This window comes from Cetorhinus maximus, chromosome 5 (assembly GCF_964194155.1).
Source record: "Cetorhinus maximus chromosome 5, sCetMax3.hap1.1, whole genome shotgun sequence".
Classification (NCBI taxonomy): domain Eukaryota; kingdom Metazoa; phylum Chordata; class Chondrichthyes; order Lamniformes; family Cetorhinidae; genus Cetorhinus; species Cetorhinus maximus.
In genome coordinates this window covers 19,566,962-19,594,649 of record NC_135883.1, presented here as the reverse complement: position 1 = coordinate 19,594,649, position 27,688 = coordinate 19,566,962, and the positions used below count along the sequence as shown (strand labels likewise).

The window sequence follows — 27,688 nt, the reverse complement described above, 5'->3', positions numbered from 1 at the left end:
GGTAGGTGGTAATCGACAGGTGGTTTCCCTGTCCATGTTTGACCTGATGCCATGAGACTTCATGGGGTGCAAAGTCAATGTTGAGGACCCCCACAGCCACTCCCTTCCAACCGCATACCATTTAGCCACCACTTCTAGTGGGTCTGTGCTGCCAATGGGACAGAATATATATAGGGATGATAATGGAGGTGTCAGCGACAGTGGCTGTAAGATTTATAGACTCAGGCGTTTATAGCACAGGAGGCCGCCATTTGGCACATCGTGTTTGTGCTGGTCAACAAAGATCTGACTACACTAATCCCATTTTCTAGTGCTTGGCCCTTAGCCCTGGAGGCTACGGCAACACATGTGAATATCTGAATACCTCTTAAATGTTACGAGCGTTTCTGACTCAACCATAAGACATAGGAGCAGAAATTAGGCCATTCGGCCCATCGAGTCTGCTCCGCCATTCAATCATGGCTGATAAGTTTCTCAACACCATTCTCCTGCGTTCTCCCCGTAACATTTGATCCCTTTAGCAATCAAGAACCTATCTCGGTCTTAAATACACTCAATGGTCTGGCCTCCACAGCCTTCTGTGGCAATGAATTCCATAGATTCACCACTCTCTGGCTAAAGAAGTTTCTTCTCATCTCTGTTCTAAAATGTCTTCCCTTTACTCTGAGGCTGTGCCCTCAGGTCCTAGTCTCTCCTACTAATGGAAACATCTTCCCCACGTCAACTCTATCCAGGCCTTTCAGTATTCTGTAAGTTTCAATCAGATCCCCCCTCATCCTTCTAAACTACATCGAGTATAGACCCAGAGTCCTCAAACATTCCTTCCTTTCAGGCAAAGAGTTCCAGACTCCCACCACCCTCTGGGTGAAAAAATTTCTCATCAACTCCTCTCTTAGCCTTCTATCTCTTACCTTAAAACTATGCCCCCTGGTTATTGAGCCCTCTACTAATGGAAAAAGTGCCTTCCTATCCATCCTATCTATGCCCCTCACAATCTTATACATCTCCAACAGATCCCCTCCTCTCAGTCTTCGCTGCTCCAAGGAAAAGCCCAGCCTATCCAATCTTTCCTCATAGCTCAGACCCTCCAGCTCAGGCAACATTCTGGTAAATTCCTCTGCAGCCTCTCCAGTGCAATCACATCCTTCCTATAATGTGGTGACCAGAACTGCACACAGTACTCCAGTTGTGGCCTAACCAGTGTTTTATACAATTCCAGCATAACCTCCCTGCTCTTGTATTCTACGCCTTAGCTAATAAAGGCAAGTATCCCATATGCCTTCTTAACCACCTTACCTACCTGCCCTGCTACCTTCAGGGATCTGTGGATATGCACACCAAGGTCCCTCTGATCTTCAGTACTTTCCAGCGTCCTACCATTCATAGTGTAATCCCTGCCTTGTTAGCCCTCCCCAAGTACATTACCTCACAGTTTTCCGGGTTGAATTCCATTTGCCACTGCTCTGCCCACCTGACCAGTCCATTGATATCCTCCTGCAGTTTGTGGCTATCCTCCTCACTATTTGCCACACTACCAATTTTTGTATCATCCGTGAACTTCTTGATCATACCCCCTACATTTAAGTCCAAATCATTTGTACACACCAGAAACAGCAAAGTCCCCAGCACAAAGTATGACTATGCCATGCTGTTCCTTGACTAGTCTGTGGGGCAGCCCCTCCAATTTTGGCATTGTTCATGGAATATTCTCTAAGGAGGGTAAAGGACTTTTCCGCTAGTTGACTGGATAATGATCAGGATTTAAAATGAACACTAGTTTTTCTCTGCCTACAATAGAATTGTTAAGAGCAAACTGTACCACCCCCAGTTCAATTTAGCTAATTTATCCCAGACTAGGAATTGGAATGGTTTAAGTACTACGCCACATGATGCATTTATCTATAAACTTTGCTTTGCAGCTGGCTATCTCTTACCACACTGACATTCATGCTGAAAACAAGAAATTCAATGATTTAATGACAGAACTAAAAATTAAATAAGCTTCTAAATTTAAGCACGTGTTCTGAATTAAATAAGCAATTCTTCTTCTCAAAGAGGTTTGAAAGATTTATGTTAATTGGATGACATGTCAATTATGCTAATTACAACCCATTTACAAATTCAAATTGATTCCATGTTACCAATGTCCTATTCTTACTGAGGCTGAAGGGAATGTATTATTTTGTTCTGGCAGACAAAGTTATTTCTCTTAATGTAATTTAAGAGATTAGGTAGATAGCAAGGCAGGCTCTTGTAATCTGAATATAATGGATTTGAAATTGTTAAGACTCAACCACAATATGTGAGCCTTCAAACAATTCACTCAGCAGACCACTGAAGAAAAGATGAAATTTGCAAATTAATTCTTAGATTATAGATTAATATGACTGAAAAAATCAAAGTTTTGAATAAGCACACAACTGGTCAAACATAGTACTCTAGCCACAAGTTACATCGTTGGAATCACAGTTGAAGTAATGCACTACATATTTGATTAAACAAGCTTTTTAACAAATATAAAGGGCTCAGGTTCAATACGCTGCATTATGCAGGCTAATTCATTCAATTTCCAACTTTTAAACCACGACAGTCACATGTGAAATTCTATGAAAATAAAACTGCTAAAGAAGGACTTACACTGATTAGCAGGATTCTTTCTATGCCCCTCATGTCAATCAAACAGTTGGCCACCACTGGGTTACCTATTTCTAAGGCATCAAGAACTGTTGGGAAATCTGGATGATGAACAGCTCTTCAAGGAGAAATATAAATTTTTAATTATTTCAGTACTGTCTCCCCAATGAAATATCAAACTTATACAGATTAAGACAGCTGTAAAATGTTGTTTTCTATTAAAGACAATATAATCATGCAGTTTTTGAAGAATCAAAACAAGAACATTTGCACTTATTTTGACAATTAATCGTTTGGTAGTACAGAACTTGAGTATTGCTGAAAACAGACATGTTATGGAAGCTTTTCATCTTGCACGCATCAGGACAGCTCACAAGAAATTACCAACAGTAAAGGGAACAATTTATACTTAATGAAGAGAGTGTGCTGATTGGTTGGTAAGTGGACTCTGATTGGTGGAGGCATTGTCAAGAATACAGCATGGAACAGTTAACTATTCAGCTTTGTTCAAATTCAAAGTGGCAGGTTAACTCTGATTGGTCAACACTGGAGAATGAACCAGGGAGTGACTATTCCCCAAGCTTTTGTTTAGTTGAAAAAGGCGCAATGTGCGGACATGTTTCTTCTGTCTGCAAAGGACAGGGCCCTGTGTGTGAATAGATGTGGCTTCTAGAATGTACAAGTGAGCCCCACTGTGAGCCCGACTGACAATCTTAACTTGGTTTTCAGTGTAATTCTTAGCACAATCAGGATTGTTTAGCAGGTATTGTCCAATCGCAGAATCACATCTAATGTTGGACACTACATTTTGAATAGTTAGGTATGGTCAGTACTTTGCCTGTTGCAAACAGCTGAACGAAGAGCTGTTTGATAAGATCCGCCAGTTGTTGACCTATATATCTGGCATCACACCAGCACTGAAATTCATATACTCATTTGTGAGATAGGTAGAACACCTTTTTTGGCAATACAGCAACATCCTGTTAGTGGAGAATACCACTCGTGTTGCTACTGCATAGCAACAGCATGTAATGGCTAGTTTCACCTTTTGTTCAAATTTTGAGCAAAGCTCAAAGCTTTGATAGCATGGCTCTTTTTCAGCAATATTTTGACAATGTTATAAACTTTGCCACAATTTTGTCTGTAACCACATAACTGAATTGCATTATTAATAACGAGTATCTGCACACAAAACCTTTTCCTGCAGGCTTATCTATGTGGACAACAGTTTAATAGAAAGATGTGTAGCCTGTGGAATAGAGTGAAGGCTGCAGCATAATTCTTTCCTCTGAAATTTATACCAGAGACTCAAGTGGGACTAGCCACAGCTATGGCACGATACAAAAAAACACTTGCTGACAAAAGTAGACATGCACATATATTATACAGGGAACTTAACATTATATTTAATTCACATTGTTTACCCGATGCTTTTCTGTACAACATTTTTTGTGTGAAAATCTCTTAATGACAGATTAAACATTTGAGAATCTTGAAACATACCTGTCTTTTACATTGTATACTTGATTTGCAAACTCACACACATTAATTTGGGGTCGTCTTCCTGAACCGAAATATCGAGACATCAAAGATTGGAGCACCTGCTCATCTCTGTAATTATCGCAGCAAAATGAAAGCAGCAGTCCTTTCAAACAACTTTCAACTGCCAAAGCCAGTTCAGGATATTTCAGTCTGAAGCAAGCACCTAAACAAATAAGTAAAACTTTTACACAGTAATTAACATTCACTATTTCTAAGTTTATATGGGTAAGTCCCTTATATACTAAAAACATGTTCCCAAGCAAACTCATCCCAGCCATGACTGTTTACATCAAAAGAATTGTATTGCCCAGTGGACAATTTAGTATGTCAACCACTTAACTCAAGCAGTCATGTTTGAAGCTCCTTAACGGCTCAACGCATTGCATTGTACAACACTGAACATCACAGAATGGAAATGTTTCAAATCCAATTTTTGGTCTGTGCTTTTAGCTTGCAATTGGATGGTAATAGGAACCCTATAATTCGCCTCAGCATCCTAAGCTAGCGAGTGAAAAATCAATCAGGGTTTTTTCACTGATTATTATGCAGCGACATACGAAAACATCACGTGAAGCAAGGGTCAGAGTTACTTGCACTACTCCCAATGCCAAATAACCTTATACTCCCAGGCCAAGATACCAAAGTGATATCAATGCCTGCAAAAAAAAAAACTACTGATGCATTAATCCAAGCCTTTGAAAGGCAAAAAAAATGGATGTTAAAAGGAAACAAGAGGGAATCCTGGCCATGCATACTTATTAACTGACCATTGTTAGTAATCATAGTTAGAAGCATCAACATAGTCAGTTAAATAAGCCATTTCAAATGTATTGGCAAATATTTGTTTTTGACCAAAGTGGTAGAGTAGGAAGTGTGTCCAAGCAGAGTAGTAGTGGAAGAATCATTAGTCACATTCAAAATTCAGATAGTAAAAGCTTGGGTATGAGGGATTAAGTTTGATTGGCTTAATAACTCTTAACTTGTCCAATTGTTGACTAGAAAGCATCTTCTGAAGGACTACAGATCAGCATGCAGGTTTGCTCAAATAAAGGAATAGGTTTCACAGTATTCAAGCTGCATTTCCACCATAGTAAAAGTAAACACTAATTGAAATATGGAAACAGGTCATTAAACTGAATTAGTCTATTACTGCTATCATCTAAATGAGTAGTAGCCCTAATCCTACATGCCTGCCTGTTCCCATAACCTTTTATTTCCCTTTCTTTCAACTGGCTGTCTAAACCATTCTTTAAAAATTATGGTCTTTACCTTAATTAGGAACTCAGTGGAAGTTGGCCCTTTGAAGTAGTACATCTGAATACAAGCTTACGGCATTAGTGTACATTAAATATAACCAAATAATGGTCACCATTTTTGTTTAATTCATTCAGGGGATGTGGGCTTCGCTGGCTGGGCCATTTATTGCCCATCCCTAGTTGCTCTTGAGATGGTGGTGGTGAGCTGCCTTCTTGAACTGCTGCAGTCCATGCAGTGCAGGTATAGGGAATTCTAGGATTTTGACCCAATGACAATGAAGGAACAGCAATATATTTCCAAGTCAGGGTGGTGAGTGACTTGGAGGGGAACTTCCAGGTGGTGGTGTTCCCATCTATCTGTTGCCCTTGTCTTTCGAGATGGCCGTAGTCATGAGTTTGGAAGGTGCGGTCTAAGGAGCCTTGGTGAATTCCTGCAGTGCATCTTGTAGATGATACACACTGCTGCTACTGCACGTCGGTGGTGGAGGGAGTGAATGTTTGTGGATGGGGAACCAATCAAGCGGGCTGCTTTGTCCTGGATAGTGTCAAGCTTCATGAGTGTTGTGGGAACCGCACTCATCCAGGCAAGTGGGGAGTATTCCGTCACACTTCTGACTTGCGCCTTGGAGATGGTGGACAGGCTTTGGGAAGTCAGGAGTCGAGTTACCCGTCGCAGGATTCCTAGCCTCTGACCTGCTCATGTAGCCACAGTATTTATATGACTAGTCCAGTTCAGTTTCTGGTTAATGGTAGCCTCCCAGGATGTTGATAGTGGGGGATTCGGTGATGGTAACGCCATTGAATGTCATGGGATGATGGTTTGATTCTCTCTTGTTGAAGATGATCATTGCCTGGTACTTGTGTGGCATGAATATTACTTGCTGCTTGTCAGCCCAAGCCTGGATATTGTCCAGGTCTTGCTGCATTTGGACATGGACTGCTTCAGTATCTGAGTTGTGGTGAATGGTGCTGAAAATTGTGCAATCATCAGCGAACATCCCCACTTCTGGCCTTATGATGGAAGGAAGGTAATTGATAAAGCAGTTGAAGATGGTTGGGCCTAGGACACTACCCTGAGGAACTCCTGCAGTGATGTCCTGCAGCTGAGATAACCGACTTCCAACAACGTCAACCATCTTCCTTTGTGTTAGGTATGACTCCTACCAGCGGCAAGTTTTCCCTGATTCCTATTGACACCAGTTTTGCTAGGGCTCCTTGATGCCACACTCACTCAAATGCTGCCTTGATGTCAATGGCAGTCACTCTCACCTTGCCTCGGGAGTTCAGCTCTTTTGTCCATGTTTAAACCAAGGCTGTAATGAGGTCGGGAGCTGAGTGGCCCTGGCAGAACCCAAACTGGGCATCAGTGAACATATTACTGCTAAGCAAGTGCTGCTTGATAGCACTGTTGGTGACCTCTTCCCTTACTTTACTGATGATTGAGAAGAGACTGATGGGGCAGGAACTGGCCGGGCTGGATTTGTCCTGCTTTTTGTGTACAGGACATACCTGGGCAATTTTCCACATAGCCGGGTAGATTCCAGTTTTGTAGCTGTACTGGAACTGCTTGGCTGGAGGGGGGGGCGGAAAGTTTCTCGAGCACAAGTTTTCAGTACTATTGCCAAAATATTGTCAGGGCCCATAGCCTTTGCACTATCCAGCGCCTTCAGCTGTTTCTTGATGTCACATGGAGTGAATCGAACTGGCATCTGTGATGCTGGGGACCTCCGGAGAAGCCCGAGGTGGGTCATCCACTCGGCACTACTGGCTGAAGTTGTAGCAAGTACTTCAGCCTTATCTTTTGTACTGATGTGCTGGACTCCTCCATCATTGAGGATGGGGATATTTGTGGAACCTCCTCAGTGAGTTGTTTAATTGTCCACCACCACTCACGACTGGATGTGGCAGGACTGCGGAGCTTTGATCTGATCCGTTGGTGGTGGGATCACTTAACTCTGTCTATCACTTGCTGCTTATGCTGTTTGGCATGCATGTAGTCCTGTGTTATACTTCACCTGGTTGACACCTCATTTTTAGGTATGCCTGGTGCTCCTCCTGGCTGCCCTCCTGCACTCTTCATTGAACCAAGGCTGATCCCCTGGCTTGGTGGTAATGGTAGAGTGGGGGATATGCCAGGCCCCAGGCCATGAGGTTACAGACTGTGTTTAAGTACAATTCTGCTGCTGCTGATGGTCCACAGCGCCTCATGGATGCCCAGTCGAGTTGCTAGATCTGTTCGAAATTTATCCCATTTAGCATGAGGGTATCCTCAATGTGAAGATGGAACTTTGTCTCCACAACGACTGTGTGGTGGTCACTCTTAATGATACTGTCATGGACAGATACATCTGTGGCAAGCAGGTTGGTGAGGACAAGGTCAAGTATGTTTTTCCCTCTTGTTGGTTCCCTCACCACCTGCCGTAGACCCAGTCTGGCAGCTATGTCCTTTAGGACTCAGCCAGCTCAGTCACTATTGGTGCTACCGAGCCACTCTTAGTGACGAACATCGAAGTCCCCCATCCAGAGTACATCCTGCACCCTTGCCACCCTCAGTGCTTCCTCCAGGTGGTGTTCAACCTGGAGAATTGATTCCTCAGCTGAGGGAGGACAGTATGTGGCAATCAGCAAGAGGTTTCCTTGCCCATGAGGCTTCATGGGGTCCGGAGTCGATTTGAGAACTCCCAGGGCAACTCCCTCCCAACTGCATACCACTGTGCTGCCACCTCTGCTGGGTCTGTCCTGCCAGTGGGATAGGACATACCCAAAGATGGTGATGTCTAGGACATTATCTGTAAGATATGATCCAGTGAGGGTGACTATGTCAGGCTGTTGCTTGACTAATCTGTGAGACAGCTCTCCCAATTTTGGCACTAGCCCCCAAATGTTAATAAGGAGGACTTTGCAGGGTCAACAAGGCTGAGTTTGCCATTGTCATTTCTGGTATCTAGGTCAATGCTGGGTGGTCCGTCTGGTTTCATTCCTTTTTTGAGACTTTATAGCGGTTTTGATTTTTTAGGGGCATCATGACTTGCATCCCTAGAATGACATCTGGGTCACATACCATGATAAAATTCAGGTCTTGACTTGATAATTTGACATTCCTAACAAAGTCAGAATGCATTGCATTTGCTAAATCAGGTTTTAGACTAATTGAGCCTTCCCAGGTTACATCTAATATCTTTGTTTCCTTTTCACTATATACTACTAACCAAATTAGCTAGTTTGGAAACTTATCACGTAGTATCCAGTCTACCTGCCATCTAGGTGTTCCCGGCAGAACTTACCATTTACCCTACTTACTTTTCCCTCCATAAACATATTAAACCCATATCATCATTCTTGGAGGCTTATCCTGTTCAAGGGTTCGAGCTGCCCAAACAGTCTTGCTATCAGTCATATCCCAAATCTCTCTAGCTTTTCTATGTATGCATCTCAATAGTTTAACAGTCAGAACATGTCTTATCTTATTTGACCATTCTGGTATTGATGTCATTAATTGACTTTCATTTTAGTCTGTTGGTTTTCAATTCTCTCCATTACCAGCTTAAACCCAAACACATTGTCTGACAACCTACCCATGAAACACTGTTATGAAAAAGGTAAAAGAACATAGCATGCCCTATTCTTTCCTTCGTTCCAATTCTGTAACTTTTTTTTTGCAAAAGTGCCCAACATAATTAAAAACATTCATTCTCCATTTGGATTTCTTACCAGTCTAATTTAACCAACACCATGCTCAACCTGGCATCTTAACAGACTCAAAGTACATCAAACATTAAAAGAGCTGTGTAGAACCTCAGTCATAAATTCCCCCTTTTGAAGTCAGAACATCCATGGGAATGATAAAATATGAAGTCTAAATATTCTGCAATGTTCACGACCAAAATCTTGTCTCAATTAAAGCAGTAATCATGTTACTGACTGTCAATTTCTCTTGCTGCAAACCACATTTCTATAGTTGTAGTATCTGAAAATTATTCTGTAACAAACAGATGGAACTGAATTTGAAGGTGCTTTAAAGGAAACCGAGTACAAACCCAAATATTCTCCAACATTAACGAGCTTGAAATTTACAGTATCTAATTTTAGCTATCATTCATCAAACAAGAATAGACATTATAGTAGGAGCAAAATAAAGTGGAAACACATAGTAGATATCCAAAAGAATCTAAATAAATTGGAATAGCTTTTCCTTGAGGTGAAAAGGGATAGAAACCAACATCTTAAAATAGCAAAAGTGGACATTAGGGAATTGATAAATACTTGAAGGGAATAAATTCGCAGGCCAATGGGGAATGAGTAGGGAAGTGAGGCTAATTGTATAGGTCTACCAAAGGTCTGGTAAAAGTGCCATGGGCTGAATGGCCTCCTTCAATGCTTGAATCTAAATGTACCCAAACCTAAATTTCTAAATTATGCACCTGAACATTCCACCACAATTAAAAAGCTATTAGGCTTTAAGACAACTACAATCACCTAAATTGGGCCTGGCCAAGTTGGCCATTAACAGGTCCAGGCAGCGGGCGATCGAGGGGGGAGTCCCGCCCGATTGTTTGTCCCTCTTCCGCGGCTACGTTTGCGGCCGGGTGTCCATGGAGAGAGAGCACGCGGTGTCTGCTGGCACTCTCGAGGCCTTCCGTGCTCGGTGGGCACCGCGAGGACTGGGGTGGTTTGTTGATCCCTTTAATCACATTTTAGTTTAATGTTTGTAAGTTTCCTTTAAACTTTGTCCTTGGTTTTACAGCTGACCTGACTTAGGGGCTGTGCTTGATTTATCCCTTATTTTGTTAATTTAGTTCATTGTTTTGACTCCAAAAGAGTTGCAATCACCTAAATGTTGTGACAAAGAAGTTCATCACTAAAATCTAATCAACTTAAAACTAGAGAGAGGACACAAGACACTAAATCTTGATAATTTACATTAACATATTACAAAGGACACAAAGCAAATCAGTTATGCTTTATTTGGCTTAAATAACCAGGTTATAAATGATTGAAATTTACCTAAAGGACCAACTGGTTTATGCCTGAAACGACCTTGTTTATGTGCTTCTTCTATTCCATCAAGTAATGCAGGCATACTTTCTCCAAATCTTTTCAATTGGTTTGTTCTGCTGGCTTTCAGTTCTTCGAGCCGCTCCTTCTTGGATTCAGCAGACTGTTTCACATCTTTTTCTTCTTCTCTACGGATATATAATAGAGCTAAAGCTACAATTGCAACATGCTTATATGTAAGCTGAATACAAAATTAATAGTGTCAAAGAAAAACTATTTTATTGAAAAAGATTCTAAACTTTAAATTCACCTAATAAAATGGTTGCTTCATTATTGAACATGCACATTTCTATTCATATTAGCATATTGAACTCAAACAAATTGTCTTTTCTATCAGGTTTAGAGTATAGATTCGTTGGGATTCAAAGCTTAGCATATTGTGTCAAGGCAATACAGTGGAATTCTTACAGAACATGGGGAACTGTATATTGCAAAATTAGAAGTAAAAAAAACACACCATTCCGGTATTTCTTTAACATAGAAAACGAAGGTCACTCAGTCTATTTTCAGCTGATCAGACAGAACGAGCATGGACATGGAAAAGGTAGGCCTGTGTTGTGGCTTCAACTGTTCACTATATTTATTAACAACTTAGATGATGGGAAAGAACATCACACACCCAAATTTGCCAATGACACAAAGACAGGTGGCATTGTCAGCATTGTATATGGAAGCATAAAATTAACAAGATATATTGACAGATTAAGTGAATGGGCAAAAATAAGGCAAATAAATTTCAATATGACCAAAAGTGAGGTCATCCACTTTGGACCAATATTCTAAATGGTGAAAAGCTAGTGGTGGTCCAAAGAAACTAGAGGTTCAGGTACCTAGATCATTAAAATGTCATGAACAGGTCCAGAAAAATCATCCAAAAAATTTAATGGAATGCTGGCCTTTATGTCTAGAGGTTATGAGAAGTGGAGGTGGGGCAGAAGCCATTCTACAGCTATGTAAAGCCCTGCTTATATCACACCAGGGATAAGGTAAGTATTCCTGCTACCACTCCTTAGTAAGGATGCACTGGCCTTGGAGGGAGTGCAACATAGATTTTCCAAAATTGTATCTCAATGTTAAGGGTTAAATTACGGGGCAAGATTACAATAGCAAGGGTTTATTCCCTGTAATTTAGAAGGCCAAGGAGCAATTTGGTCAAAGCTTTCAAGATATCAAGGTGAATAGATAGGATACAGAAAGAGAGACAAACTACTTCTGCTGCTTGGGCAGTCTAGGACAAGGGGGCATAATCAAACAATTACAGCCAAACTTCGTAGGAAATTAGGGGCACTTTACATAAAAAGTGGAACTCTCTTTTGCAAATGGCCATTGATACTAAATTAAATGCTAATTTTAAATCGGAGATTGATAAAATTTATAACCAAAAGTGGCATAGGCGAGCTTATGAAATTAGGTCACAGATCAGCTATGAACTCACTGAATTGTGGAATAGGTTCGAGGGTCTGAATGGCATACTCCTGCTCCTACTTGCAAGGTATCCTCTCGGAACTTTATTCCTGCCTCAAAACCATATACTTCGTCCCCAGATAACATGCAACATTGAGAAAATTTTTCTATTAATTTAGAAAACAGATTTCTGCCAGATAGCATCACAGTGACTGATATCAACATCTTAATGATAATGTGCTAACAAGTCTTCAAGCTGAAACGCTTGCAAGGTAATTAAAAGACCAGTGAGAATCTTGTGGAATGAAATATAAACAATTTATGAGTTTCAGCCCTAAAACAAAAAAATTGACGTCTATCCTTGTTGACCAGCATGTCACAATATTTAGATTACGCTTCTCTTTTTGCTTCCAAGTTTAGCCATTTTCTGTGATTTCAGCTCTACTAAAGGCTACAATGGAAATCTAGAGTGACTTTCTGTTAGTTCATCAGCACAAATCCAATTATCAATGTTGCCACTTAACATTACCCTTTTTACAGTACATTGTCATATGTGGGTTTAAAATGTACTAAAGCTTCCTATTTTCATAAATCCAAACATTATTTTGTATTGTCTACACTGATAAGTTATCAATTGTATGTCTGAATCATAGCTACAATAATGCAAAAAATATAACCTTAGTTATCAGTTATGTAAGATCTACTGAATATATCTTCTTTTTACTTATATTATTACAGGCTCTGATAGCATTACAGCTGAGCAGTTATCTATACCAGTCACTTATCTCTCCTTTAATTACCAACCCAAGCTTATCCTGTTCATCTCTAGACTTTTTGATTGCATGTTGAAACTGTGCCAGCTGCTGGGAGGTTGTGGCCTCTTGGTCCTCCAATGCTTTCAGCTGTTTTTGCAGACTGCTAATTCTTTCCTGCCGCTCTCTGAGGTCAGCCTCCGAACTTTGATTTACACTATTTTGAAGTAAAATTGAAGAAAAAGATTACAGGTGACAATATATTTGATTGGGAGAGAACAGTTACAGTAAAAAAAAAGCGCTTAGTGTCAAGTACAGATTTTTGGCTAAAGTTTGAAATATATAACATGGAAAATAAATTAAAGTCAAAACAAGGTTGGATTTATAGCTCAAAGTTAAAACAACTAACATTTTGTAACATCTTTAATGTGGCAAAATATCCCAGGGTGCTTCAGTATTATCAGGCAAAATTTGACACTGAGCCACACAAGGTGGTATTAGGACAGGTGACCAAAAGTTTAAGTCAAAGAGGTAGGTTTTAAGGAATATCCTCAAGGAGGAGTCAGCTGTGAGGTGGCAGAGAGGATTAGGGAGGGAGAGGGCTAGACCATGGAGGGAGTTGAAACAAAGGTCAGAATTTTAAAATTGAGGAATTGGATCAAATGAGAGTCAAGATAGCTCAGCAAGCACATGGGGGAACAATATTGTGCAAGTTAGGATAAGGGCAGCAGAGATTGGATAAGCTCATGTTTACAGAGGGTGTAAGGTGGGACACCAGCCAGGAGAGCATGGAATAGTTAAAACTGGAGATAACAAAGGCGTAGGTAAGAGTTTCAACAGCAGATAAGTTGATGTTGGCAGTGTTATGGGGAAGTAGGTGGGCATAATGAAGAAGAGGAAAATGAGTCGGAAGATCAGCTCAGGGTCAAATGGGACTCCAAGAAAATAAAAGGCAAATATCTGATTTACTCTTTTTGAAAATCACAATGTCTATTCCTCAGAATGAAACTTGCTGATAATTTTTCCAAGGCGATACAAATAATATTCTGACCTATTTCGCAGTTCTTCAATTCGTCTCTGTAACTGATCATGGTCTTTTTCAAGTTGTTTCAACTGGGTCCTGTAGCGGTGGAATGTTGCCTGCAAGTAATTTCAAACAAATTTGGCTTAAAAACCTAACTCTATTAGTTGGAAACCTGGGTATGCAAACACAGGCAGAGAGGGAATGGGTGACCGTCAGAGTATCTAAGTGAAACAGGCAGGTAGTGCAGGAATCCCCTGAGGCTATCTCACTCTCTTAACTGCTTTTCCATTTTGGATTCTGGTAAGCGAGATGGTTCCTCAGAGGACTGTAGTAAGAACCAAGTTCATGTCACCACAGGTGGCTCAGCTGCGCAGGAGGCGAGGAAGAAGAGTGGGAGTGTAATAGTAGTAGAGGGTTCCATAGTTAGGGGAGCAGAAAGGTGTTTCTGTGGCATAGACTTGACGCCAGGATGGTATGTTGCCGCCCTGGTGCCAGGGTCAAGGATGTCACAGAGTGGCTGCAAGACATTCTTTTGGAGGAGTGTGAGCAGCCAGAGGTCGTGGTCCACATTGGGACCGGTGACATAGTTAGGAAAAGGGATGAGGTCCTGGAAGCAGATTTTAGGGAGTTAGGAAGGGAATTAAAAAGGACATCAAGAGCAGTAATCTCGGGATTACTCCCAGTGCTACATGCTAGTGAGCACAAGAATGGGAAGATTGAACAGTTCAATATGTGGCTGGAGAAATGGAGTAGGAGGGAGGACTTTAGATTTCTGAGGCATGAGAACCAGTTCTGGGTGCAGGTGGGACCTGTACAAGGACGACGGGTTACACCTTAACAGGACTGGGACTAATGTCCTCGCAGGGAGGTTTGCTAGTGCGGTTGGGAAGGGTTTAAACTAGATTGGCAGGGAGATGGGAACCTGAAGGGAAATTCAGAGTGGAGAGGAGAAAAGCTGGCAGTGGGAAGTAGCGAGTATCAACTGATAATGAGGATATATCAGAGAGTAGTATCAAGGTAGACAGAATATTGGAGGGTTTGATAGAATTAGAGTAGAGTAGGTCATTAGATGGGGCAAGAATAAGGGAGTGGGGCGGGGGGAGGGGGAGTAAAAAAGCTTAAATCAGGGCTAATGTGCATGCATGTGAAGGCAAGGGGTGTCATTAATAAGATTGGTGAACTGCAGGCATAGGTTGACAAATGGAGTTATATTATTCCTATAACATTGGCCTGGCTGAAAGAAAGGCAGGACTGGGCATTAAATATTCCTGGGTACAAGGTGTTCAGGAGAGACACGAAAGGAAGAAAAGGAGCAGGGGGTTTGTGGGGAGTGGCAGTATTGATTAAAGTTAGCATTACAGTACTGGAGGGAGAGGATGTTCCAGAGGGGTCAAGGACAGAATCTCTCTGGCTAAAGGTAAGGAATGAAAAAGATGCAATAGCATTGATTGGTGTAGTATATAGACCACCAACTAGTGGAAGGGATGTGTAGAAATTTGCAAAGAAATTACAGAGAGGTGCAAGAATTTTAGAGTAATCATAATGGGGAACTTCAATTACCCAAATATAGACTGGAGTAGGAATAATACAAAGAGGTTGTGAAGTAAACAGGGAAGGTTAGGAATCTTTCAGGAATCACTGGAGTCAGGGAGGGTCCCGGAGGACTGGAAAATCGCTAATGTAACCCCCCCTGTTAAAGAAGGAAGTGAGGCAAAAGACGGGAAATTACAGGCCGATTAGCCTGACCTCGGTCGTTGGTAAAATTTTAGAGTCCATTGTTAAGGATGAGATTTCAGAATACTTGGAAGTGCATGGTAAAATAGGGCTAAGTCAGCATGGTTTCATCAAAGGGAAGTCATGCCTGACAAATCTGTTAGAATTCTTTGAGGAGGTAACGAGTAGGTTAGACAAAGGAGAGTCAATGGATGTTATCTGCTTGGACTTCCAGAAGGCCTTTGACAAGGTGCCGCACAGGAGGCTGCTCAGTAAGATAAGAGCCCATGGTGTTAGTGGCAAGGTACTAGCATGGATAGATTGGCTGTCTGGCAGGAGGCAGAGAGTGGGGATAAGGGGGTTCTTCTCAGGATGGCGGCTGGTGACTAGTGGAGTTCCGCAGGGTTCAGTGTTGGGACCACAACTTTTCACTTTATACATTAATGATCTAGATGAAGGAACTGAGGGCATCCTGGCTAAGTTTGCAGATGATACAAAGATAGGTGGAGGGACAGGTAGTATTGAGGAGGCGGGGAGGCTGCAGAAGGATTTGGACAGGTTAGGAGAATGGGCAAAGAAGTGGCAGATGGAATACAACGTGGGGAAGTGTGAGGTCATGCACTTTGGTAGGAAGAATAGAGGCATAGACTATTTTCTAAATGGGGAGAGAATTCAGAAGTCTGGAGTGCAAAGGGACTTGGGAGTCCGAGTCCAGGATTCTCTTAAGGTTAACTTGCAGGTTGAGTCGGTCGTTAGGAAGGCAAATGCAATGTTGGCATTTATTTCGAGAGGACTAGAATATAAAAGCAGGGATGTTCTGCTGAGGCTTTATAAAGCTCTGGTCAGACCACATTTAGAATATTGTGAGCAATTTTGGGCCCCGTATCTCAGGAAGAATGTGCTGGCCCTGGAGAGGGTCCAGAGGAGGTTCACGAGAATGATCCCAGGAATGAAAGGCTTAACATATGAGGAACGTTTGAGGACTCTGGGTCTATACTTGATGGAGTTTAGAAGGATGAGGGGGTATCTGATTGAAACTTACAGAATACTGAGAGGCCTGGATAGAGTGGACATGGTGAAGATGTTTCCATTAGTAGGAGAGACTAGGACCCGAGGGCACAGCCTCAGAGTAAAGGGAAGACCTTTTAGAACAGAGATGAGGAGAAACGTCTTTAGCCAGAGAGTGGTGAATCTATGGAATTCATTGCCACAGAAGGCTGTGGAGGCCAGGTCATTGAGTGTATTTAAGACCGAGATAGATAGGTTCTTGATTGGTCAGGGGGATCAAAGGTTACGGGGAGAAGGCAGGAGAATGGGGTTGAGAAACTTATCAGCCATGATTGAATGGCGGAGCAGACTCGATGGGCCAAAGGGCCTAATTTCTGCTCCTATGTCTTATGGTTAGTTGCTCCAACTGTGAGTAATGGCTCAATGCGATCCTTCCTCTTAAGAATTCTAAGGCCAAGGTGAGGGCAAGGAAAAGATTAGAAGCCAGGCCAACAACACACACAGTAAAATTAGGGAGTACAAACTTTTTTATCCATTTCTTAACTCAATCACTGAAAGTTGATTCAGTGCATCACAGTCTGAACCTGTTCCAATGTACTAAACCTAGATTTGAGATGAAGCTGAAGTTATATCGTTTGAACTTTCCTAACATACTGTACATTATCAAATATAGACACAAAGCATCTACAGTTTTACTGTGCTCCATTAAATCTACTGACCTCAGTCTCTTTGCATGCTTTGTTTTTTCCTTGTACATCTTCTTTTAAAGTCGTACACTGTGGTCGTAATACTTGAGCCTCCTCTGTAATGTTCTGTAACTGATTCTGAACTGCCTTAAATTGTTCTTCTGCTTCATTGACTTTAACCTGCAGTGCCGGAGAATGAAACCAGTGGTTTAATTTTACCTTAAAAGAAAAAAATATAAATTTCTATACTCCAGTAGCAGTAACGCCTAAATGTAGAAAATTGATTGTGGAGCATAGAATGAAAAAGCACATGAGGCGGCCATTCAGCCCACTGCATTTGCACTGGCTCTTTGGTAGAGCTATGTAAATTCGTCTCACTTCTCCGCCCTTTCCCTATACCTCTGCAAATTTATCACCTTCAAGTATTGATCTAATTTCCTTGGACCCAAGTGTAAAATTAGTGATTAACATAGAAAAACAAAGTAACTGCCCAAGGAAAAGAATGAATCCAAAAGGCCTACCCACCTGCCATTCCTCTACTTTCTGATCGTATTTGACACTGCGGCTTTCTTCGGTTTTAATACGATCTTTTATCGGTTGCAGGTGCTTTTCAATTTCAATGACCTTACAATACAAAATTTAAAAATGTACTTTTTTCCAGTTATAATTTCTAATTAAATTCCATAGGTCACATTTTCTACTGTGCAAAGACCATTGACAAGCTAAGAAAATTGTCACATGATAGATATTCAAATCCCTGGAACCTATTATTTGTAAATATAACAAGCACTTAATTTTAAGTTTACTTAATATGCCCAAAATATGTGTATTTATTCCAAAGCAAAACGTGAGACTGTGAAAGAAAACGCATTTTTAATACAATCAATTGTGGAGACCAGATTTATATTTTGGCTTTCACGTTTGAGGATCAGCACTCAATTCATCTCTAATGGAACAATTTTTATTATTGCCTTATATACAGTGCACTCAAAGCATTAGAAAACAATTCTTGGTAGTGCTCTTTGACCCTTCATTTCAACCGTTTGCATTTGAGCTAAACTACAGTGAAGTGAGTAGCACATACTGGTCAAAAATTGTTCACCCTCTGGTAAGGAAGTCACAGGCACCCAGGTTGCAGAGCAATGAAATAGATGCAACAAATTCTGATCTTCCTTGACAAAATCTGTTCTTGGAGAATCTTGGCGAAAGTAATGAGCGTTATGAACAGTGAGAATCATCCCTTGTCTCTGTTGGTTGTGTTCAGGGAAAAGGCTACAATCCCTCAGGATGGAGGACAAATTGGTTCTTGAACTCATTTGTGCCCTTTTCTATAAGAAATTTTATAAGGAGTTGCATGAATGGATGAGGGTGTTCACTCATGACAGGACCCATTTATTTTAATGAACTAGAATTTTTTTCATATATTTTAATTAAAGTTAGAGTTTTGTAATAGGGTAATAACTTTTTAACGAATGAACATTGTACCAAAAACGGGTTTCCGTAGAGACAATAAACTGAAATCGAGTTGTATATTTCACACCTGTGCATCACATATGCTTGAACTACCCAACCATTACGATGATCACCATTAAAAGTTACAAGTCCCATCATTTGTCAGGTATAAACAATTGTAAACAGACATATGAAAACTAAGTCAAACAGTATATATACACAATGAAAATCCATGGTTCAATCGAGGCATTCAAAAGGAATTTAAACTGTTATCTGAAAAGGGAGCAAGTGCAGGGTTACAGGGAGAAGGCAGGAGAATGGCATGAAGTGAACTGTTCATTCGGAGAGCCGGTGCAGACAAGATGGGATGAATGGGCTCCTCCTGCACTGTAACAATTCTGTGATATGATTTATTTATTTATTTTAAATAGCACAAAATTTTATGATTAAAAGGCACTACTTGATTCGACAAGTTTATAAGGCAAGAAAAGGTTACAAGGACATGGCTGCAATGCTTTTGCCAAATTTGCAGATAATCCAACACAAATTCTACTTTGATACATTGAATATAAAATTTCACCTGAAAACAAATAGACATCATCCACTATCAGTATAAGTTTCAATGTTTTGTTTATATTAGTGTACAACAAGGAAATACTTTCAATATTGCCTAATATTGAAAATCATTGGTCTTCATGACAGATTTAAACAGATTCGAGCAGTCTGTGTTTTACTGTTGCCTTGTAACTGGGAGTTAGGTTAATCAGGGGAGCTAGAAGTTATTATAGTAATAATTTGTAAATCTGTGTATGTGCTTAAAATCATATTTTTTTATTAATAAAGGTTTAATTTAGTTTTGTAAGAAACCTAAAAGACTTGGTGGTCTTATTACTACTGAATTAAAGGCACGCATCTCAAAATATATATAAATTGCAAAACAGTTGTGACAGTTGTTTCAAGTTTCCCTTTGGGAAGTTGAGCAGCTCAGCGTTTACCATCAGCTGTGCCATAACACAATCACCCTCTCACAAATTCAAGTCTGCGCTGGTGTTTTTCTCCAATTCAGTCACTTATCTGTTCGATACCTGCAATATTACTTTTTTTTCAAGCATTTAAGTAATTTTCTTTTTTAATACTTCAAGCCATGGTTGAATTTTTGCTTAAAGCTTTTAGAACTTGACTCAAATCCACTTCATTAAAGCAAAAGCAGTCTTCCACTATCATTGCGACACTGGTGTTACTAGTTGCCATGAATTGTAGCACAGCTGTCCCATGGCAGACCAAATGGGCATCATGAATTGGACTGCTTGAAGAAAGTCACTGGATCAAATGATCATCAATCCATCAACACATCAGAACTATCAGGCCTTTGCAAGGGTCTCATGCAGACATCAACAAGGCAAATTTACTTCCCAAACCCTACAGAGATAAGTGTCCAACTAATAATGGGCCCAAAAAAGGTAGGAAGCATGAAGTTGGTCCATTAAGGAACAAATACATTTCAATGACTTGCCCCCACCAATATCATTATCATCTGCCATCTTTGCATGACAATTTATAGCAGCCATTTATACAAGATAAATTGAAGTATAATTCCGATTCTGAGACATTTCTCCAAGACAAAATGTTATTTTATAGTGCTCACCAATGCCCAAGCCATCTGATTCCTAAGTTGCTCCAGCTTCTCCTGTAGTTCATTCAGTGAAGAAAGGCTTTTATAACGGTCTTCCTTTTGCTTAACTTGATCCTTTAGCTCCGAAAGATTCTTTTTAAAAGATTGAAATCATACATGATACAAATTACAAAAACTATTTACTGAAGCATATACATTGAGGGTGCATTTCCAATTCATCATACCCCAGACCACTACTATTGAACTCAATCATGAATCAAAATGTATACATGTAGGACAAAAACCAATCTGCAGTGGTATATAAAGCAATGAAACATGGTGGTGTGAATGTCCTTAGGAACTGCAAATGCAAAGCTGATTTTATTGCTATACCAAACATTAAATCTGACAGAATTTTGGTACATGGTATTATGCCATTCTACATATTTTATTCTATTTTTCTCAATAAGATATATTATTGGAATATGAAAAACAAAATCAGGCAGATTTAAACAAATTAACAGTAACCTTTGACAACAAAGTTAATTTTTATTAGTAGGAGAAACATTTGAAATGATTTAGATGGGCGATTACGAAAACGTAGCTTATTAAAAAGGACAACTGACATGGATTCAGAAAAGGAAGCATCTCATGCCTGACATCAACCAAGTGCATTTACTTCCAAGACTCTGCAGAAGCAACTAATAAATTATCCAAAAGCAGATAGTATGAAGTAGGTGGCATTAAGGAAAATCCAATTGAATTATTCCTTCTCCAATGTAGGATTTTCAATATCAGCTACAGCTGGGATAAAAAGATAGTCCACATTGTCTATTATTAGATTTTTAGGGAACTTTTGGCAAGGTTACATGAGCAATTAGCATCTAAGGTAAGGATACACAGAATGAGGCAAAGGATAAATAAGTATAAACAATTGACTTTAAAATAGAGGGAAAAGAGTGTAGCAATGTACAAGATTTTATTTGGTTGAAATACAGCATGAAGACGGTATTGCTGAGAAAAAGACATGTCAAAGCTTTTTGTCTTGCACTCATCAGAACACTTCATAGGAATACCAATACAAGGGAGAAGCAACAATTTATACTGTATGTGAATAGAGTGCTGACTCTATTGGCAAGTGCAGGATAAAGGCTACCCTGATCAGATCATTTTGCGCTCTATATCATGTAAACACATGAATGGGCCTAAGGCCATCACTTTTGGCCCTGAAAAGTGCCCAATCTACCTCAGATTACCTGGAAGTGCAAGGTATCTCAAAAATTTGAGCAATAAGTGAAGCTAGCTGTTTCACGCTGCTATGCAGTAGCAACACAAGTGATATTCACCAGTAACAGGATGCTGCTTGTCAAGACAAAAAGGCTTTCTGCCTATCACTCAAATGAGTTATGTAGTATATGAATTTCAGTGCCAGTGTGATGTTAGGCATGTAGGCTGTACGTCCCAAAGACTGACGGATCATACCAAACAGCATGTCCCAGCTGCTATTGGCAATGGGCAAGGTACAGAACGTATCCAACCAGCCCGTGCCTGCAAAACTCAAAACAGTGTCCAACATTAGATGTGATTCCACGATTGGACAACATTTGCTAAATAATCCTCAGTGTGCTAAGAATTATGCTGGCAGCCAATTTAAGGTCGTCAGTCGGCCTCGCAGTATGGCACATGTGTGTGTACTGGAAGCTACATATATTAATACACAGAGCTCTGTTCTTTGCAGACAAAAAAACGGCACCTGTCTCAGCTAAACAAAATAAGTGACAGCCATTCACTGACTCATTCCTCAGGGCAATGCCTTGGCAAATCAGGGTCAAGCCTGGTTTAAATTTCAAACAATGATTGGAAGTTAATTGTCAGTCACCATCACTGGTGCATTCTCCATGGCAACGCCTCCAATAGTGTCTGTTCAGGGTAACCATTATCCTGCACTTGCCAACAAATCAGCATATTCTTCACATACAGTATAAATTGTTGTTTCCCCTTATGTTGGTATTCTTGCAAAGTGCTCTATGAGTGCAAGATGAAAAGCTTCGACATGTCCCTTTTTTCAGCAATACTCAAGTTCTGTACTACCAAACAACGATGAAGAGGGTACTTAAGGGAGATCCTTTTGATCCTCAATGATGTCAAGAATATTTTGATTCAAAATTTGATGTTTGACAGCTAAATTTTTAATTTTGAAGAATATCACTATAGGATGCAATATAGATACTACAACCAGAGTCAGCAGGATTAAACTTGTGGTTGACTGTATCAAAAAGTGCCAAATGCAACTCTTGTGTGTAAATGTCAGATAATTATGATGAGCACAATTAACTAAAAAGGAGCAGAATATGTTAAAAGAAACAGCGACACAATAAACTGAACAGAAAGAAAGCGATTGATCGGGTTGTGGTGGATAAGTACATGAAAAGCTACCACAACAACTATCACAGGGTTGAAAATAAGACAAGACGACTTTGAGCTATTTTACTGCTGCCTTATTCAAGGGAATACATTCTTTAGGAGTATTACAAGATTAATCTCTATATCTTTCAAACACAGGAGAATGAAACTAACTGAGTAGCTCTCACAGACAGCCGGCATGGACACAAAGGCCAATGTGATGTAACCATTCTATGACAGCAGCTTCCAAACCCACGACCACTACCATCTAGAAGGACAAGGGCAGCAGATAAATGGGAACACCACCACCTGGAAGTCCCCTCCAAGCCACTCACCATCCTGACTTGGAAAAATATCATCGTTCCTTCACTGTCACTGGGTCAAAATCCTGGAACTCCCTTCCTAACAGTAGTGTGTGTGTGTACCTACACCACATGGACTGCAACGGTTCAAGAAGACAGCTCACCACCATCTTCTCAAAGGCAACTAGGGATGGGCAATAAATGCTGGCCCAGCCAGCGAAGCCCAAATCCCGTGAATGAATAATAAAAAAGATTCAACTACATTAGGTGAACAGTTCCCAGTTTATTACCTGGCAATCTGCCAAGTGTTCAAAGCAGACATTTTCTCATGAAGTGGATGGACAGGTTATCTGAACAGGTCATTTCATGTAAGGTACCACAAACAATTCTAGCCAAACAAAGCACACAATCTTGCAAAGGTTAGTGGCAGGTGAGAAGACTGGACAGAATATAAAACACAGCAAAGAATGACGAAAAAAATAAGGAGGAAGGAATTAGAGTATGAGAGAAAGCTAGCTAGAAATGTAAAAACATAATAAGAGTTTCTACAGGTATTTAAAAAGGAAAGAGTGAATAAAGTGAACGTTGTCCTCTACAGAGTGCATCTGGGGAATTAACAATGGAAAATAAGGAAATGGCAGATGAATTGAACAGGTATTTGGCATCTGCCTTCACTGTAGAGGAGACAAATAACATCCCAGAAATAAGTGCATCAAGATGTGAAAGGGAGGGGGGAATGCAAAATAATTACAATCACCAGGGAAAGGGTGCTGAGAAAATTATTAGAACTAAAAGCTGACAAGTCCCCAGGTCCTGATGGACTTCTACCTAGGGCCTTAAAAGAAGTGGCTGCTGAGATAGTAGATGCATTTGTTTTAATTTTCCAAAACTCCCTAGATTCTGGGAAGGTCCCATCAGATTGGAAAATACCAAATGTTAAAGAAAGGAGGGAGACAGAAAGCAGGAAACAACAGGCCAGTTAGCTTAACATATGTCATAAGGAAAATGCTGGAATCCATTATTAAGGAGGGTATAGCTGGACACTTAGAAAATCTCAGGAAATCAGGCAAAGCCAAATAGTTTTATGAAAGAAAAAAAGTGTTTGACTAATTTATTAGAGTTCTTTGAGGAACTAACAAGCAACATGGAGAAAGGGGAATCTGTGGACGGAGTGTATTTAAATTTCCAGAAGGCATTTGATAAGGTGACACATCAAAGGTTACCATGCAAAATAAGAGTTCATGGTGTAGGTGGTAACATATTAGCATGGATACGGTATTGGTTAGCTAACAGTAAAGAGAGTAGGCATAAATGGGTCATTATTGGGTTGGCAAGATGTAACAAGTGGAGTGCCTCAGGGATCAATGCTGGAGTCTCAACTATTTACAACCTACATTAATGACTTGGATAATGAGATCGAAGGTATGGTTACTAAATTTGCTGATGACACAAAGGTAGATAGGAAACTAAGTTGTGAGGAGCTCATAAGGAATCTGCAATGGGGTACAGATAGGTTTAAGTGAGTGGGCAAAAATATGGCACATGGAGTATAATGTGGGAAAATGCGAACTTGGTCACTTTGACAGGAAGAATAAAAAAGCAGCACATTATTTAAATGTGGAGAGATTGCAGAGCTTGGAGATACAGAGGGATCTGGTTCTGATACATCACAAAATGATAGTATGCAGGTACAGCAAGTGATTAGGAAGCCAAGTGGAATATTGTTGTTGCAAGGGGAATGGAATAGTAGGGAAGTTTTGCTACAGTTATATAGGGTATTGGTGAGACTACATGTAGAGTACCATGGACAGTTTTGGTTTCCTTATTTAAGATAGGACATAACTGCATTAGAAACAGTTCAGAGAAGGTTCACTCGACTGATTCCTGGAATGAGGGGTTTATCCTACGAAGAAAGATTGGACAGGTTGGGCCTGTGCCCATTGGAGTTTAGATGAATGAAGGTGATCTTATTGAAACATATAATTTCCTGAGGGACATTTCCCCTTGTGGGAGAAACTAGAACTAGGAGACAGAGTTTAGAAATAAGGGATCTCCCATTTAAGACAGAGATGAGGAGAGGGTCGTGAGTCTGTGGAACTGTCTTCTCCAGAGAGTCATTGAATATTTTAAGGCTGAGATAGATAAGATTCTTGATTGACAAGGGAGTCAAAGGGTATAGGGAAGTAGAGTTGAGGTCATAATCAGGTCAGTCATGATTTTATCGAATTATGGAGCAGGTTTGAGTAGTGATATGGCCTACTCCTGCTCTTAATTTGTATGTCATAATTCTGTTTTATTAAGTACGCGGCTTAATTACCGTGTAGAAATTAAGAGGAATCCATGCTACTTTAGTTACCCAAGTTAAGACCAGAAACAAAACCAAAAACACTGGAAACACTCAGCCAGTCAAAAGCAAATGACATGACAGTTGACATTTCAAGTATAAACCATTATGCAGCTGAGTCAACAGGCTTGCGTTTTCTTGACAGATGCTATCTGACCTGCTGTCTCCTGCATTTCCTGTCTTAAGTTGATTTTGACTGTACAATCAGAAAGCTTAAAATAAAAGTCAGTAGCATCATAAGCTTATCTGTGGAGACCAGATGAACCTTCCCTATTTTTTTTTTATTTCTCCTCCTCCCCAACCTTTCCCCAAACACTACAATGATACACTTTCAATGTTCTTGTAAAGCTCATCAAGATTTCGAATATTTCTCACTCAAATTAAATCAAATTTGATTTTAAAAAGTACCAATTATACTTCATAGAGTTTGCTTAGCCACTTGTGCTGGCAGCATAATTACTTAAAATTACAGGAGTAAAACAAATGGACAGGATCCATACTAACAAAATATAATTCTAGACCAATAGAAATAAACTCATTAAAAAGAAAATCATACATTGAATTATTGGATGGAGTAGAGGCATGAAATACCTTGCAATCATTTAAGACATAATTACCAGAAAGATCAAAGGAATAATTTAGAGCCAGACGGAAAATGCAGTTATATTTGAGTCACACAACATTTAATAGAACAAAAAGGAGCTATACACACTTTTACTTACTTCATCCTGTTTTTCAATTTTCTCATTTGTTAGTGCCTTCCTCTCCATGATATAGGAATAATCATCTCGCATTTGTTCTAGCTGAGTAGCTTTCATAAAGAACTTCAAAAAAAAAATATGGTCGGTTTCTTCAAACTAAATTAATGCTTTGATTGATTGCTGAAAATGTTTAGGCTAGGCAGGAGAAAAAAACTTGTTTTGTATTTTCAGCTATCACATTATCTCCACACACTCAACGCAACTTACCTTATATTTATCTGCTTCACTTTTTGATTGCAAAAAATGTTTGCTCATTTCTTGCGTTAAAATTGACACTGGGTTGTCTACCTGTACAGAAATAGGATTGTATTACTAAAGTGGTCATCTACACCTCATTATTAAGTTTGCCAAGTACTGTATTTGTGCTTTGCAAAGTCCAATTCCTTACAAAATGTATTTAGTTTTGAGTCTACAGCACGAATTAGAAACCACTGGGAAAATACACATACAATAACCCTGCTACAGTAATGAATATCATTTTCTTGGTGTTGCTTTAGATGCATTAACGCTATGGCCTGTAACTTCCATGCTCCCCAGCGTTGAATTTGGGGGGTACCCCAAAATGTGCTGGGGGATCCTTCTGAAAAGTTCCCATGTAAGGGTTTGCATGGCAATTGCCCAGAAGTGCACACTTCCTCTGGACAACTGCGCTGGGAACCATCCGAAAATTCACCCCACCCAACCCCCGGACACCACCACCAGGCCTCCTCCAACCCCCCGACACCACCACCTCGCCAACCCCAGGGCACCACCTCCCCCCACCCCCGCCAACGCACCAATGCCAACCCCCAGGCACCACCTGCCCACACCCCGCCAGCCCCCGGACCTCCACCCACCGCCAACCCCCAGGCACCACTCCCCTGCACCCCACCAACCCCCAGGCACCCCAACCCCTGGGCACCCACCCCCCCCGCAACCAGCCAACCCCACGCACCCATTCCCTCCCCCCCACCCCCCCTCCACCAATCCCTGTACACGCGGCCCCCATCGCCAACCCCCAGACACGCGGCCCCGCCGCCAACACCTGGACACATCACCCTTCTTTCTGCCACCTAATCTGTCTAACTATTATTATTTAAAACCCGATGTAGCATGCGTCGCAAAGTAACTTCAAAAGAATGTTGGCCAGGACAAAAAATACTGCCATTAGCTAAAATGATCAAGTTATAAATATCTGTGCCTTGAGGTTAAAATGAGACAAAAATGACAATTGTAGGGTTCATAACACAGTAGAGAGCCAAGCTGCATATTGAAATTACAGAGGAGGTCTACAAGGGGGAATAAGAGGGGGAGGCGGTGGCATAGTGGTATTGTCACTGGACTGGTAATCCAGAGACCCAGGATAATGTTCTCGAATCCTGCCATGGCATATGGTGGAACCTGAATTCAATAAAAATCTGGAATTAAGTCTAATGATGACCATGAAACCACTGCCGATTGTCGTAAAAACCCATCTAGTTGACTAATGTCCTTTAGGGAAGGAAATCTGCTGTCCTTACCTGGTCTGGCCTACATGTGACTCCAGGTCCGCAATAATGTGGTTGACTCTTAAATGCCCTCTGAACAAGGGCAATTAGGGATGGGCAATAAATGCTGGCCTAGCCAATGACACCCACATCCCGTGAACGAATAAAAAAAGTGGGACAAAAAGCAAGTATCAGAATAGTTTAGCGGTAAACATAAAAAGGGGCCCTCTTATTCCATGAGCCTCAATTTTGTTAACCAGTCATTTATGTGATA

General features: G+C 40.6%; 1 protein-coding gene across 3 annotated transcripts in view; it reads right to left on the bottom strand.

The window, feature by feature from the left end:
• The window catches only part of LOC144680517 (structural maintenance of chromosomes protein 6-like), an 88,624-nt gene that overhangs the window by 32,055 nt on the left and 28,881 nt on the right, over positions 1-27,688 (bottom strand). For 2 of the 3 annotated variants that reach the window (XM_078541581.1, XM_078541582.1), the window contains 10 exons: positions 26,156-26,236; positions 25,910-26,011; positions 20,172-20,291; positions 17,600-17,698; positions 17,108-17,254; positions 13,695-13,783; positions 12,696-12,860; positions 10,437-10,615; positions 4,138-4,339; positions 2,638-2,752 (listed from right to left, as the gene is read on the bottom strand). In XM_078541581.1, the coding sequence (XP_078397707.1) occupies positions 2,638-2,752; positions 4,138-4,339; positions 10,437-10,615; positions 12,696-12,860; positions 13,695-13,783; positions 17,108-17,254; positions 17,600-17,698; positions 20,172-20,291; positions 25,910-26,011; positions 26,156-26,236 (1,299 nt within the window). The remainder of the gene's footprint in view (positions 1-2,637; positions 2,753-4,137; positions 4,340-10,436; positions 10,616-12,695; positions 12,861-13,694; positions 13,784-17,107; positions 17,255-17,599; positions 17,699-20,171; positions 20,292-25,909; positions 26,012-26,155; positions 26,237-27,688) is intronic. The other variant, XM_078541580.1, reaches the window with a different exon arrangement.